The 16,600-nt window shown below is 41.0% G+C and overlaps 1 protein-coding gene across 4 annotated transcripts in view; it reads right to left on the bottom strand.

Annotated features, from left to right (window-relative positions):
• TMCC3 (transmembrane and coiled-coil domain family 3) overlaps positions 1-16,600 on the bottom strand; it is a 231,080-nt gene that overhangs the window by 47,837 nt on the left and 166,643 nt on the right. For 2 of the 4 annotated variants that reach the window (XM_069229109.1, XM_069229110.1), the window contains exon 2: positions 15,882-16,007. The exons of the other annotated variants lie outside the window; for them this stretch is intronic. In XM_069229109.1, coding sequence (XP_069085210.1) covers positions 15,882-16,007 — 126 coding nt within the window. The remainder of the gene's footprint in view (positions 1-15,881; positions 16,008-16,600) is intronic. 4 annotated transcript variants of the gene reach the window in all.

Here is a 16,600-nt window from a genome sequence, read left to right as displayed (position 1 = left end):
CTATGCTATTCTGTGTTATGTTGTGTTATGTTATGTTGTGTTAAGTTATACTACACTATGTTATGTTGTGGTATGTTATGCTATGCTATGTTGTGTTATGCTACGCGATGTGCTATATGTTATACTATTTTGTGTTATGCTATTCTATGTTGTGTTATGTTGTGCAATGCTCTGTTGTGTCATGTTGTGTTATGGTATGCTATGCTATGTTATGTTGTATTATGCTATACAATATTGCATTATATTGTGCTATGCTATGTTGTGTTATGTTATACTATCTTCTGGGATATTGTGTTATATTATGCTATGCTATATTATGTTATGTTATGCTATGTGATGTGTTATGCTATGCATTATGTAGTGTTATGTTATGCTATGTCATTTTAATTTATAATATGCTATGCTGTATTATGTTAAGCTATGTTGTGTTATGTTATGCTATGTTGTGCTATGCTGTGTTATGCTATGTTGTGCTATGTTATTTTGTGCTATGCTATGTTGTTTGCTATGTAGTGTTATGTTATGTTGTATTATGCTATGTTGTGTTAGCTATGTTGTGTTATGCTAGTTTCTGTTTTGTTATGCTATGGTGTGCTATGTTATGCTGTGTTATGTTATGCTATGCTATGCTGTGTTATGCTATGCTATATTGTGTTACTCAATGCTTTGTTATGTAATGCTATGGTATGTTGTGTTTTGTTATGCTATGTTGTGTTGTGCTATGCTATATAGTGTTATGTTATGTTGTGTTGTGTTATTCTATGCTGTGTTGTATTGTGTTATGTTATGGTATGTTGTGTTGTGTTATGTTATGCTCTGTTGTGTTATGTTGTGTTATGTTATGCTATGTTGTTATGTTAGGCTATATTGTGTTATATTGTGTTATGCTATGTTATGTTATGCTGTTTAGTTATGCTACGTTATGTTATGCTATGCTATGTAGTGTTAACTAATTCTATGCTATGTTGTGTTATATTGTGTTATGTTATGCTGTGCTATGTTATGTTGTGTTATGTTATGTTATGTTGTGTTGTGTTATGCAATGTTGTGTTATGCTATGCAATGTTGTGTTATATTGTGTTATGTTATGCTATGCTTTGTGGCAGCTGAAGGGACAGGAAACTCAATCCGCTAAGCTAGGATGGAATAAACACCAGGCAGCCTTATTTTCTGTTTATTTTGTGAACCTCTATAACGCGCACGAGGTCCCCCAAAGGCAGTATACAAGGGGTGTGACAGCATAAAAAATTTACTGGATAAAGAGGTTTATTTTATTTCATAAGTTTGGAAGGAAAGTTGAAAGTGCATTGTATCCGCACAAAATATTCTGAATAAACAAATAGGATTTATACAATGAGCTTACACTGTTGTGCCTGTTTGCGCTGTGAGCACAAGGTCGCCATGCAGTAAGAAGCAGCGAAACAAAGGACAAAAAATAGTTCGCCCACACTGAAGTATATCGGCAATCGTGCAATTATCCATGTAACAGGGGCAGTCTGCAAGGCAGGACAAAACAGTCTCAAGGCGGACACGTATAAAAGCATTTACCAATGACATCAAGTGAGATCTGAAAGGGAAGCCCACTAATGAGTGAAAGTGATATGCGTGAGATGGACGTGGTTAAAAGCCCACAATACTAACAACAGGTCAAAGCACTTGCACGCTCAACCTGCAAAGGGGACACTATTTATTCTCTGTTTCACTTCATAATAGTGCTGGAAACTGAGCAGCAAATTCCAAAAGACTACAAAACGGCACAGTGTTTTATTTTCATTTTCTAAACTTTTCATTCTCTACAGTTAATGCTGAAAGTGTAAATTAATCCAGGGCTTAAAATGTCAACGTCAAAAGAGATCTCAAGGTAGCGATGAATCCTAGATTTCGCACCGCAGTAAAAGCAGTGGGTTAGTTGAGTCTGGCCACAAGTCAATCTAAGCTGAGATGCACTTAGCTCATGTGCAGAACTTGAACTTTCTGATGACATCTAAAATTGAGATTGTACAAAATGTATCTGCTGCATTGATAAAGGGAAGTCAGACACATATTGTATCACTGTATCAGTAATGGGAGAAAGGACGCTAGAGGTTTAAATCTGTGAATTACAGCACAAGTGCCTGCCAAAGGCGTTCCCTTCCTAATTGCGAGTCGCAGTCCGATATATGATTGTTTTGTGACCGTGTATGCGGTCACAAAACAATCGCAGTTAGCACCAGTCTCAAATTGGTGCTAACCCATTAGCAAAAGGGAAGGGGTCCCCATGGGACTCCTTCCCCTCTGTGAATGCATGCAAAAAAAAAAATTCAGAGCAGGCAGTGGTCCCACGGACCACTGCCTGCTCTGAACAAATGAAAAGAAAACTTTTCATTTTTGTTTTCTAAATGCATTCCGTTTTCCTGTAAGGAAAACGGGCTGCATTTAAAAAGAAAATACTGCTTTATTTAAAAGCAGTCACAGACATGGCGGCCTGCTTACCCCAGCAGGCCATCATCCCTGTGAGTGCCGCCATTCCCAATGGGGTTGCAAATTGCGACCTACCTCATGAATATTCATGGGGTAGGTCATTTGCGACCCCATAGAGAATCGCAAACAGTGTCATTGACATTGTTGTACATCAGGTTTTGCGAGTCATTTGGTTGTGGTGGCAACGTGTTCTGCTATTTTTTGTGATGTTTTGTTTTTGTTCAGTATGATTGCAATGCACTTTAGTTGTGCTGTCCTGCAGTCGTTGTGCTGCATTCTGTTTTGACAAAATTGTTCGGATGTGCCTTGTTATGTTACATTATGTTGCCTGTATATATTATTGTGTTGTGTTTTGTTTACTTTAGATATGTCAACAAATGCTTGTAGGCTTCACCTAGCTTGTTACCTACCTAAGACTCAAGTCAGCCTAAAGCTGTGGCAGAGATCTAGGCTTAACACAACACTCCCAGTTCCCGCTTTATAGGATATGGGTTGTGGTGTAATTTAGCACTTCCAGTGCTGACCTTATGTTATATGGCCCCGTGTCTTAACTTAGTGCTCCTAGTGTTCACTTCATGTGCTATTACCCAATGTCCTAATTTAGTGCCTCAAGTGCTCACTTCATGTGATATGGACCATGAAAAGAAAATATGAACAGCTTGACTTTTCTTCTCTCTGACCCGTATTGCATCATTGTAGGGAGCTCATCACAAGGCATCACAGAGCACAATAAAAACTTTGTCTGCTGAAGTCCAAGTACAGAATGCCATTATGCCTGGTCTATGTTGCATGATTTGGGAACCAGCCGCCAAATCCCCTGTTATAGTGTGCAAATCAAGAATGGAAATTATTTTCATTCCTGCTAGTAAAATAGTTTGAAAAGATGACACTAAGTGTATTGTTTATTGATAAACACATACAGGCATGTCTACCATAGATACTATACATGAGACCTATGTTATTTTTGTGCACACATTTAGTTACTAAGAAGCCACGTGTAGTTGGACTATGGAAACAAAGCACACAGTATGAAAGACAATAAAAACCAAAATAAAGTATACATTTTCTATAGTAATGTTTTGATTCCTATTCAGTATCACTTGGATGGTGTTGGCTCTGTGGAAGGTCAGGTGGTCCCCAGCCATTAGGTTCTCTGTTAAAAGAAAGTGTGTTTTTACGCAAGTCTTGGAGAGTGCAAGGAAAATGTTTGTTTCAAGGTGATCAGTGAGGTCCATTTCAGTGGACCCAGCAAGTTAAAGAATCGACATCTGAAGTGTCATAGCACTGTCTGGTCCTGGTTATCATTTCACTGTCGACATGGTACAAGTTACATTCAGGTCTTCAGTGAGAAAGTGTTTGTGTGAGGTACAAAGGAGTAGTCTCATTTATGATCCTAAACACCAGCATAAAATTGGTTGATAACCTTAGCCAAGAGGATAAGTTCATACTGAGGAAAGTCGACCAAGAGGCTTTTGCAGCAGTCGATTTTGCTAATTAGTAGACCATTGATTAGGCACTTAACCCGGTTGGAGCAAATTGAGGGAGAATTCTTCAAACATTTAGTAGCCGGTGTCTCACTGCCATCGTAGTGGGAGAGGGGAAAGAATCCATGCTCTCTCTTGAGTTGGATAAGATCTAGAACGTTTCTTGCAGAGTGTGGGGCATGAGGATGGTGTATACAAAAGTGGTGCTGTGGAAACATGCAAGTAAAGTACTTTATTTTTGGATGAGGGTTAACAAGACAGAACAATGCAATCTTGTGGCAGAGAGGTTTTAGGTCGTATGAGATAGAGGATTGTAGCCAAAAGCAAAGGTTAGAGTACTATCCTACGGAGAGTTGAAAAGGACCGAGCCCTGTTGGACAAGCAAGGGTTGGTGGCTACTGAGAGGAGTGTCAAGATGCAGAGAATGAACGGTCATAAAGGAGAATCTTCTTAGCAGCAAGTCACTGGTGTCAGAAGAGGTGCCAAGTGAGGGTCAACTGTGTCAACTATTGCTGAGAGGTCAGAATAAACACAAAAGTGAAGAGATTATAAATAACAGGATGGATAAAGTGAGTGATATGAGAGAGGGTGGCCTCAGTAGAATGTAGTTTTAAAAAAACAGACCGAAGCAGGTTGAGCAGGTTATGCACCAAGAGATGGTGTGCAAAGTGGCTGAACACAGGACTACTACTAATTACTCCTGCAGCTGGATGTAAATGATCTTATATGTAATAAGGCCTAAAAGGGGTGAGCAGTATCAGCCACGGAGTCAATGTAAGAATCTAGAGTCATGTCAGAGTCAAAAGTGGCTTTTGACTCTAGGGTCGATAGTGGGCATATGTTCATTTTGAATTCAAGGAAGAAACGTTTTATTTGTTTATTTGTGGAGGCTCAGGAAGTCCATACTTTGATAGAAGATGGGCAGCTTTGAGGTCTTAATAGTAATCTTCTTTTACAATTGTACATAGGCAGAACAGAATTTCTTTGGCACAGAAACGTTAGAGCAGATCTAGGTTATTGGTGATCTTGGGCAGAAAGTAGTTGTGTATTTTCAAAAGTACATGTGATATCCTTGATAAGCAATGACTGTCACCTGCCAACTCGCCGCTAATAAAGATGCTACTTTGTAGTTCTGTTTGCAGTGGGCTGTGACTGAGCAAACCAAGACCTGGGAGTAATGTGACATATCTGCTATTTCCAAGACCCAGCACAGCATGGTTATGTGATCTACCTCCTCCAACAGTGAAGTGCCTCTCGTAGTAAGGGTTGTAAATGTGCGAACTGTTCTGGCATCTCTCACAACCTTACCTTTGGGAAACTATTTTCCTTCTGAGATACACATGAATATTGTGGTATCCTGATAAGGTGCAATTTCTTTATTTTCTTTTAGCATTTTTTGCACTAAAGTTGTTTCGTAGGGTTGGAAAGTGAAACAGGGGACTATGTAAATGTTTACAATGTTTAAATTCAGCAAATAATGAGTAAGAAAATCATTATAGAGAAATATACATGCCTAAGTTCCATTTTCACTTACTTTGATGGAAAAGGCTATTATAGATATTACCAGTGGGAAATGGCAACATGCACTAAAGGATAATGCAGAATATACTTGTCTCCACTAATAAAAGAAGAATGCAATACCTCTTTTTTTAAAAATCCACCAACAAATTAAAAACTTCACCGGTACAGTTCAGACCCTTGAACAATGGAACCTTTGCTGTGGAGATGCACCAGGCTGGAGCTATTCTAGGTCAATTTTCTTATTTAATTACCATCTCCGGGAATAGAACCGAGTTTGATACCGGAACGGCTATGTGGAGGAATGTTGGATATTCTACTACTTTTTTTAGGGTACTCTTTAATTTAATTTTCTCAAGGAAGCTGGTAGCCATGTCTCTTACTGCATGGCAGGGAAAATCTGAGAAGACACTAGTTGCCAATGAATGGAGAATGAACAGGAAGTACATTAAAGCATCAAGAAGAATGTTTTTAACATGAAGGCTTACATGACTGAAAAGTGCAAGGTACTATGGGGCCTTCTTTTATTTAGCATGACTGGGTTAAAGTGAAATCCCTTTCTAGGGTTACATACTTCCAGTTGTGAAATACTATCGAAACACTATTTAAATTATGTGCACTTTTCTTTAGCTACTTTTAATACAAGAGAGAACTTTATAAAAGATACATGCACTATCAACAACAAATAAATTCTGTTCTGCCTATGTATCAACAAAAAACTATTTTGTTTCTGGGTTTCCTTTTGCATAATAAAATTATTTTGATGTGGGGAAAATCTTAAAAGAAAAGGAAGGAGACAAGAAAAACAAAACAAAAACTTTTTACTAGCATTCTGCGATTTAATGTAGTGTGGAACTGATTTCTGTGATAAAAGTAAAAAAATCACTTATTGTGTAACTTATTTTTTATGGATGGTCTTTTTTCCCCACAAAAAAAGATCCAGGGGCATTTCGAGTCTTGTTTCATGAGGAATGCCCATCAGAACGTATCAGATAAATCATGATATCCGTCTATTCTCGCCTGCTGCATTTAGATTATAACACAAACATTCCCCTAGGGGTGCAGGAGACTGGCCTTTGAAGCTTGGCATCAATGCTAGCTCTGCAGCGCATACCTGAACATTCACAGGTTCCAAAAGACCCTAAAAGATTGCTGAGCAACCCCATACCAAATTACATTGGCCTCTTTGATTTGTGTTGCTGCATTAATTTAATTTGAGAATTGTGTCATCATACTGAAGTTATCCACCAGGTTCAACTCAAAACCCAGGGGCAGGACACTGTGCAATATTGATCGAGCTGGAGAGGGTTAATGGTCATTTGACTTAGCTATTTGCCAGTTAGTTGTCAATTACTGTAAAGAACAGGACATAGTGAAGTGGCAGTGCTTGTCAATGCTGGTATAGGCTCTTTATAAGTTGGTGTTATTTACATAAATCCTTGTCTTGCCAGTCGTTTGGTTTTCTCCTCGGCTTCAGAGCTTCTTTCCTTCTTCTGTGAATGAAAGATTTGGCTTCTCCCCTTACTCCAGTGTGCTGCATTAGGAACTTGGATCTAGGGTTCATTCCATTTTATCTGGTGCATGTATGGCTCTTGCTCTCTCATCAACCCTTTGTAGAGCCTTCATTTTTGGAAGGGCTGTGACTGGTTTTCTTAGTGTTCCGACAAAGTTTCCCCCTTGAGACTTTTTCAGCTAATGTCTGTGCTCTACACGATTTACCTCTGTTTTGTACCAGTGTAGCAAAGTTCCCTGTATTTGAGTGTTTCCTGTTCGAGTTGCCAGTCATACAATGGCTCAGGGGAAAGGAAGGATCGTTCTTAACACTGAAGAGACCCAAGTATCCAACCGATGTATGACAGGGACTCAAAGGCTGCCCATGTCTATCATAAATATTTTTCAAAAGCAGCAGATCCCCCTTCCTAAAGTTCAAATCTGTCTCCAGATGCCATGCCTGCGTGCCGGGGAAGGGTTGAAATCACAAAAGGAAGCAGAACATGGCATAGATTTGCCCACTTGTGGCAGAAGCAGTACAGCAGCATGCAGGGCTCTCTCGGGTGGCTGGGAGAGAAGGTTTCTGGTGCACTCCGACTGGGCTGCCACAGCACCGCCTGTGGATTCTTCTCTTCTCCTTCAGTCAGACATCTGTTATCGGTGGGATCTTGCAGGTTGCATATCAAATGCTGGGCTTGTTAATGGTCTGCTCAAGTGCCAATGTCTACCCTTCTACTGTTCTTCCTGAAAGTAAGTCAGTGTCAGAGGCTCAGAAAACACATAGTGGGCAAAGTAAAAATCTGGGCACGCTTAAAAGTCTACTGCTGTGGCGTAAGATACTTAGCATGCAGAAAAACCTCTCCTCACTAAGGGCAAGTGTATTGAGTTACCATTTTGCATAAAAATGATTGATTTTCAGTTCATGGCTTAAATAAAATAACCACTAAAGTTAAGTTCATTGGCCTGCTAGCTCCTAGAATACACCCCTATGGCTTTTAGCTGAATCTTCTATAGATTATGCATACGTTTTCAAGCAGTCTGAAAGAGCTGAATTTTTTAGGTCATAACTTGTTTTGCTGCTTTATTAGCCAGGAAACTGTAGACAGCGTGGGACATATCAGACTTCTTAAAAAAGCAGCCGAAAGAAAAATATGTCACTGGTGCTCTATGGACGTAATGTTAACCTTTGATTTCCTACCTCATTGTTTCTGACTGCGCCTTCACACTTAAAAAGTGGACATGACGTTTACAGGCAATGCCTCAAGAAGTCACACAACATTACCTCCAGTAAATTAAATCTGTTTTTGTAAGAGTCTGTGCCCTAGAACATGTTGTACTTTTATTGAAGTAATCACCTTTTGCTGAATTCACCACAGTGGAGTTTCTTGGCAAAGGAAAAGTTTACCCAAGCTATTTCCCTCGCTTGTTTTATGACTTCTCATAATGTACTACAGGATCTCGCTGATAACACAGGGCCCGAGGGTACTTACAGCAGCCAGCAAGCTTGCTCACCTCCCTGATGATGTCCTCCTGCTTATGCAGTGGGTGATTGTTACAAAGAACCTCGACAGTCCTTCCTGTCAGCATCTATGAACAGGGTCTCTAAGAATTTTAAAAATACTGTATTATCCCTAATGTCACAATCTAAGATGGCCCAATCTGTGGTGGAATGCAGAAAGTGCAAAGCTCATGGTCAGCAAACAATTAAATAATCTGTGTTTACGGAAGGTGAGTCTAACTCACATGGGATTGAGGTCGAAGAGCCTCACAGGCCTCCTTCCAAGGAGGGGAACGTTCCAGGAGTGAAAAGCAAAGGAAAAACTAAGCACCTTGAAAACAGTGCACAAGAGATTGTGATATCATACATTCAGGATACTGATGACGAGGTTTATGACCCTGATTCAAACAATGCTCATGATGAGGATTTAGACGAGTCAGATTTTTAGTCTGGTCCACTCCCCAAAAAACAAAAGTTTGGCCCTTCCATCTATTCTTTGGACTCCAAATAAATTTTGGACTCTGATGATAACCTGAAACTCATTCATCATCCCGATTCTACCTAGTGGCTACCTTCACAACACGTAGGTGATTATATTTCAGCCAAAGTATGTTTGCCCTTGGATAACAAACAAGAGCTAAATTAAAGGTTGAATGCCCAATACCCTCCTTACCCCTTCATATAACTACCACTTCTATTGATCCTAGTATGCTGATCTTGTTTATAAAATTATAAATAAAAGGGACTGACAGGGCGTGGTCTATGTGCCAAGACAAGATGCTGGATATTGTGGGTCTTTTGGCTCAAATTTTTGACTTGGCGGAAACTGCCGGACTTGATAATATCCCTATTGATCCGCAAGAGTTGTCCTTATGGATTCAAAGGGCATTTTGTCTTCTGGGCAACACCAATTCAGCTATGATGCATGAAAGACAAAAAGGTCTAATATTGAAATTGGACCCTAAATTGGCAAATCTGGCAATGATGGATCCTGGTATCTAGGCCAATGGCTTGTTATTTGGGGACTCCTTTATTAAGGAGCTAAGCAAATACGTTACAACCTTTGCTTCCTTGGACAAAGCTCAGCAGTCTCTAAAGAAGGTTTTCTCTAATCGAGTTTTTGCCAGGGCCCGTAGAGGAAGGAGTCACTTTGCCGGCCGCAACCCAAGATCTCAAGGTTTCAAAGGCTCCTTTACTTCATCGTCACAAGAATTTCGTCCCCAATTTTATCCCAAAAGGTCAAGAGGTTTCAGAGGAAAGGGCCAACACTTTCACAGGACTTCTCAACCCGCAAGTAAGTGTACCTTCTGGCCATCTTTTCATAGGGGGTCGTCTAAAAATGTTTCCTCCACAAATGGGAATATATAAGTTTGGATCCATGGCTATTAGGCACGGTAAAGTGTTACACTATAGAGCTTTACAAGACTCCTTTTCAAACGTGTCTTCCACTTCCTCTAAACTTTTCTTCAGAGATGGCTTCTCTGGTGTCTCAGGAAGTTCAATCCCTTCTTCTTCTTCAAAAGCACGCAATCCAACACACTTCCCCACATCCTTTAGGCTTCTTTAGTTCCATCTTTTTAGTTCACAAGAAAAACAAAAAAATGAGACTGGTCATAAATCTAAGAGACTTCAACCAATTTGGGGTATATCGACATTTCAAAATGGAGACCATCTTGCATCTCAGAGATGCATTCCTACAAGACGACTGGATGGTTCGTTTGGACTTATAAGACGCTTACCTCAGTATTCCTATTCATCGCGTTCACAGGAGATTTCTCTAAATTCAACAGCAATGAGAAATGTATCAATTCTCCTCCCTTCCTTTCAGTCGGTCTTCGGCTCCATGGTGTTTCACCAAATTAATGAAAAACTGTGGTGGCCCATCTCAGGGCGCAAGGTATATGATTAATTATCTATCTGGATGACATTCTATTGATTGGTCAGAACCTTCAATCTCTTCTCTCACAGATTAATTACACTTGTTTCTTCCTGTCAGAACTGAGTTTTCCTATAAACAAGGAGAAGTCAAACCTTGCCCCATCCCAGAATTTGGAGTTCCTAGGGTTTCTTATAAATTCCATAGAAGCGACTCTTTATCTTCCCGAGACAAAGGTGAAAGCTATAAAGTCAGAGATAACTCGCTCCTTACACCTTCCTTCAATCTCGCTGAGATCGCTTTCAAGGATTGTTTCCTCGTTAATCCAAGCGATATTCCCTGGCCCTCTCCAATATTGCACACTTCAGAGACTGAAAATTCATCATCTTCGCAGGGGTCTTGCTTATTCAGATTCCATCCCCCTAGACCACAAATCCTGTATAGAACTCCATTGGTGGCTAGATCATCTCAATACTTGGAATGGCAGGACTATCTCTGCATCAGCCCCAGATCTTGCATTAGAATCAGATGCAAGTGTGACCGGTTGGGGTGCAAGGTGTGGTCAAATATCGATTGGAGGTACATGGTCTCCACAGGAGTCTTCATTGCACATCAACTGTTTAGAGATGCTTGCAGGCTCCTTTGCGATCAAAAGTATAGTGAAAAACAAAGCCCAGTGCACAATTCCTCTCTGAATGGACAACCTGTCTGCAGTCAGGTGCATCAACCACTAAGGAGGCACCAAGTCCAGACCTTTAGTGGAGCTAGCTAAAAACTTTTGGGAGTTTTGTCTACGACAAAAGATATCTGTCTGGGCGGAATATTTTCCAGAGAAATTCAATTTGGTGGCAGATTCGAAAGCAAATTCCTGTTCGATTCCAGCGATTGGAAACTTCATCATTCTATATTCAATATCCTGTTTCATAAATGGGGATCTCTCCACATATATCTCTTTACGTCTCGGTTAAACACTCAACTTACTCAGTTCTACAGCTAGAGACCAGATCCTCCAGCGTTAACAATGGATGCTTTTCAACATGATTGGTCTCAGTTAATCAACTATGCATTTCCTCCTTTACTAATGATCAACAGTGTTCTTTGTCAAGTACGTCGTCAAAAGACCAATCTTATGCTGGTGGTTCCTATCTGGCAATCTCAGGTATGGTATCCTCTCCTAGAACATGCGATGGACTTTCCGGTCCTTCTCCCAGTTTTCCCAGATCTTCTTCTCAACTTGGAGGGGCACCCACACAACCTGATCCTCAACAATTCTCTAATCCTATCAACCTGGAAGGTAACAGAACTTTCCAATCTTATCCAGGAATTTCAAAAGAAGCTTCTGAATATATCCCCAAATCTTGGGCTCTTGGAACCACAAAGGCATACAAATCAGCCTGGTCTTTATGGCATAGCTGGTGTGTGGGAAAATCTTGCAATCCTTTTTCAGCAGATATTTCCTTAATTGCAAATTTTGTCGCAGCTCAAGCAAGTTCAGGTAAGTCTTACAGAACTATCAATCTTTATTGTTCAGCGATATCTCTCAATCATCCCCACATCAATGGGAAACTGGTTTGGAGAACATCAGCTTATCTGCCGTCTTCTAAAGGGAGTAAAGTTTTCTAATCCACCTATTCCTAAATGTAGTGAATTATGGGATGTCAATGTTGTCTTACAGTTATTTCTCTCCTGGCCTGAAAACTCCTCTTTATTTCTTAAAATGCTTTCTGCCAAATTGACAATGTTACCATGTTTAGTTTCCATTAAACAACTGTCAGATGTCAAAGCCTTAGATATTTCTGCACGTAATTTTACTCATACAGGTATCCAATTTAAGATTAGTAGACATACCAAAACAAATATTTCCATGTTTTTTTATCCCTATTTCCCTAATCAACCAAAGTTCTATATAGGAAATTGTTTAGAAATGTATGAGCAAAAGACTATCCATCTCAGAACGTCCTCTAATTCTCAACTCCTCATATCCTTCAAGAAACCTCATAAGCCAGTTTCTTCTTCTACTCTAGCCCATTGAGTTAAATGGGTAATGTCCCTTGCTGGTATTGATACTTCCAGATTGGGTGCTCACTCATCCAGGGGGGTCATGGCTTCCAAAGCTTTTTTGGCTGGCACTCGAATAGAGGACATTCTGAGATCAGCTGATTGGTCTAATGATGTCATTTTCCGTACCTTTTATTGTAAACCAGTTAATACTTCTTCTGTGGTGATTGATATGCTTTGAAGAAGCATAGTATAAGCCTCTGGCCTTGACATAAAATGTAGATTTTCCAAATAAATTATGAAGGAAAGTCTTAATATTGTTAAAGACACCGAGGCGAGTATTATTCCACCGCAACATCTTATTAATCATGTTTCTTTCCCACCCTAACAGTTTCATCTTCCCCTGCTTCATCAGGCAATTGATAAGGATTAGGCTCATCGAGTCGCACCCACATCGTCTCCACAGTCCAGGCCTTCTTCCTTAGACGACTCCTCAGTAGGACGGCTTCCATTCATTTTTCCTAAATTGCTCTGGATAGACTTTATACAAGACTGTTTTTCCCTGGTTCTGGCCATTTTGTTAATTGGTTACATTTTTCCAATGTTTAATACTTACCCATAGTCTTCTCGAACAAGAAAAGAGGGCTACTTGCAATCAAGTTAGATATATCTTAGGTGTGCCATATACTGATTGGTTCATTTTGTTTGTTCTGTTCCCTCTGGCCGAGGGAATCTCTGGCCTCTTGGGACTTGTGTTTTGTTTCCCTTGACTGTGGCTGTTGTTTAAAATAAAGCAAGAAAAGTAAGCATAATGCTCGCCTCGTGTCTATAATAAAATTAAGACTTTCCTTCATAATTTATCCATGTAACCAGCAAAAGTGCAAATATCCATGTAACAGGGTCAGTGTCATGCAAAGCACTCTACTACTGCCCAGCGAGATCATGCTGCCTATGAAATAAAGAGAAAAAATAGTGCAGAAACGATATGGAAAACATGGAGCCTCATATGTTTTCAAAAGTTGGCCGGTGCGCTCAAGGCGGGCTAAACACCGGAAAAGGCATAATGTATGCATGTCTTTCACTAATTAAATCAAGCTGATTTTAAAAGGCAAGCACACGAACCAACCAAACTGATGGGCTTGACATGGGTGTGGTTATAAGCCCACATCGAGATTACACCTGGGGCGAGCGCTTTGCGCTCGACCCTAATTCCCATTGGCAAAAAGTAAAAATATTTTTTTGGCCTCACAAATTGTACTTTGCTATAGTAGTCCCTGTGGGCTGAAGGGTAAAACTTTGTGTGGAAATGCACTTTGGTAAAGAAAATAATGCTGTCACCCACAGTGAAATTAGCCAATGGCTGGAGTGAGGTGGCCCTCAGCATCATGCTGTATGCTATAGTGGGATGAAGTAAAATGCGAATGATACACCATCAAATCAATAGATGAATGGGTTGAATAAAAGCCCCCATGAGTAAGGATACAAGCTATATAATTTAATAAAATCAAACTCAAGATATAGGCCCTCATTTTAACCCTGGCAGTCTTTTGGCCACCAGGGTTAATGTGTCGGTATCACTGCAAAAAGGCTGGCAGTGTATACCGCCATGTTATAAGTGTGGTGGCTTGGCTGCAGCCAACCCACCACATCACCACTCATACCACCATTTTGGTATGAAGTGCCGGGCCATAGATGTGCATCTCTGACCCGGTGGTCCACACATGACCGCCAGTAGTATAATGAGCTCGCATACCACCTTGGTTTTTGCAGCGGTACCACCGCCACGAAAACCATGGCGGTAGGGCTACGGGTGACAGGGAATTCCTTCCCTCTTACCGGTAAAAGGCTCCCCCCAGCAATCACCTCACTCCCCCACCCCCCAGAAATCACCTCACTCCCCCCCAGCAATCTCCTAACCCCACCCCCCTAGAATCACACTGCCCTCAACCCCCACTCCCTAGAATCACACGCCCAAACCCCCTCCTCAGAATCATGCACGTACACACACCCACATGCACAACGCATGCACCCATGCACCACCACATCCATACACGCATTCACTCACACATGCCCACACACATACACACTGACATGCAGACACGCACTCACCGTAACATTCATACACACATTCACATGCATACAATCACCCATACACCACAACACTCACAGACACATACACACACGCACATTCATACACACACGCACACACCACACACTCACACACAACGCCCACCACCCCCTCGCCTGACAGGCGCCCTACTTACCTTGTCCGGCAAGGTGGTTGTCCGGCAGGGAACAGGAAGGGGCTCTGCCATCGCCTGCAGCGCCCCGCCAGCAGAACACCGCCAGGCCGTTTTTTGGGTCAAAATACGGCTGGCAACGTCCTATTGGTGGGGTGGTGCAGGTGGTAGTAGAGGCACCTCGGCCACCAGCATGGCTACTGGTGGATTTCTGCCCTTATTGTGGAGGAAATCCTGCAGTAGCCACATTATGGAGGGCGGAAGACCGCGGGCACTGGCGGTTTTCTGGCGCCCTTGGCATCATCGGTTTCCTCATGTCATAATGAGGGCCATTGTGTCTAACGCCAGACTAAAATTGTCAGGTGATGTGGGGATTTATGCATTTTAAGTATTTTTTGTTGAAAACCCATCAAAGACTGGGTGTGACTCATTTTCCTTACATTGCAGGATGTGGTCAAGGTACTATGCCATTTAAGTGATTAACAAGTCACATAACGTAAGATAAGCAGGTCTAGCACTCACAAATTCTTAAGTGTCAATCCAGGAGTGGTTCTTTACCAAGCACCCACACATGTCAATCAACTTTAGTAAGTAGGCCCAGAGCAAATCCTGTATCCTTTTCGTTGTCAGGTTGAGCACATCTTGAGACACAGCAACAAGGTCTCCATCAATTTAAAGAGAATGTTTAGAAGTTATAGCAAGGAAACAGTGATGGCACTAAGGAAAGAAAACAATAAAGTAACTTTCACAGAAAAAGGGAGATAGGATGAAATGGAGCAGAGAGAGAGAGAGAAAGATGGACAGAGAGGGACAAATATGGAAGTTGGGAAAAAAAGGGGGACAGACATGCAGTAGAGAGGGGAAACATTGTAAAACCGGTCAGGTCTTGATTTACGGTAGTGATTAAGATTGTGTTCTTGGAAAAGTATATTTTGACCCAAGCAAAGATGGTAACCAGGCACCTTAAAAAGAATAACACATGCTAAGCCTCAGTGCAGTATAAAGAGCCTCATTGAAAAGAGGAGAGAAGCAGATGAGCAATTAACATGATTTTGTTCATGACCTTAATCACAAAGATAGGCCAATCTTTGGAAAAGAGCTGAAATTATCCATCAATTTTTCCAAAAGCAGTTCAGCTGAAGAAAGTAGGAGTAGTGAAAAAAGTTCAGCAGGCCCATGTCCGTAGCTTCACATTCCACAGTGATTGATTACGGCATCCGGAAAGAGGTACATGCATATTTCTAGGATTTCACCGACCAGTACACCATTTAGAATTAGCCCTTTGATGGTTCTTCTGCCAAGCTTCCACCAAGTACCTGAAGATTGCTCGCAGCCTGAGACCATGCCTGTTGCTGTTCCATTGCTTCTGGCTGCTGCACACTCGGATCCAGGACTCTCTGAGGATTTTCCGACTTGTCGATCAAACTGTTGACTATTGACCCCTGGAAGGAAGTTGGCATGTATGTTTAAAACCATGTATAATCTTTAATTTACATTGCATTTTTGAAGCCGGCGAAGTGGAGACAGCTGCCTCTTATGACCAGGGGGTTGTTTAAGTAGTAGATTAAGTTAAATTGAAAGAGCAGTCCCTCATTCTAATTGTGTGCATGATGTCAAACAGATGCATTTTTGGTGAGATCCCTGTTCACGATGAACAGGAAAAAAGAATACTATACACACGGAATAAATGCTCTTTGCAAACTAGGAGATGTGCAGGACATATTCCTCAGACAGGAGACATCACTAAGAAATAAAAAGTACATGTTTTACAATGTATCAGAGAGTAAGCATATCACAGAATCAGAGATCAAAGAAAAGCTGCTGCATTATAGAAGGCTGACCAGATAAAAAGGAAGGCTGTAGAGGAGAAAACTGGAGGGAAAAGCCTGAAGATGTGGTTTCTGCAGCAACATATCGAGGATGACTCCAAAGAAATGTGAGAGTTTCCAAGTATCGAACAAGCCAAGAATTACATTTTAAAGACCAGAATATTTAGTTAAATACGGCTGTGCCTGGCACAGCAGGGGATATTGAA

Source organism: Pleurodeles waltl, chromosome 4_1, assembly GCF_031143425.1.
Source record: "Pleurodeles waltl isolate 20211129_DDA chromosome 4_1, aPleWal1.hap1.20221129, whole genome shotgun sequence".
Lineage (NCBI taxonomy): Eukaryota > Metazoa > Chordata > Amphibia > Caudata > Salamandridae > Pleurodeles > Pleurodeles waltl.
The sequence above is the reverse complement of the archived record's forward strand: the minus strand, read 5'-3'. Positions and strand labels throughout refer to the sequence as shown.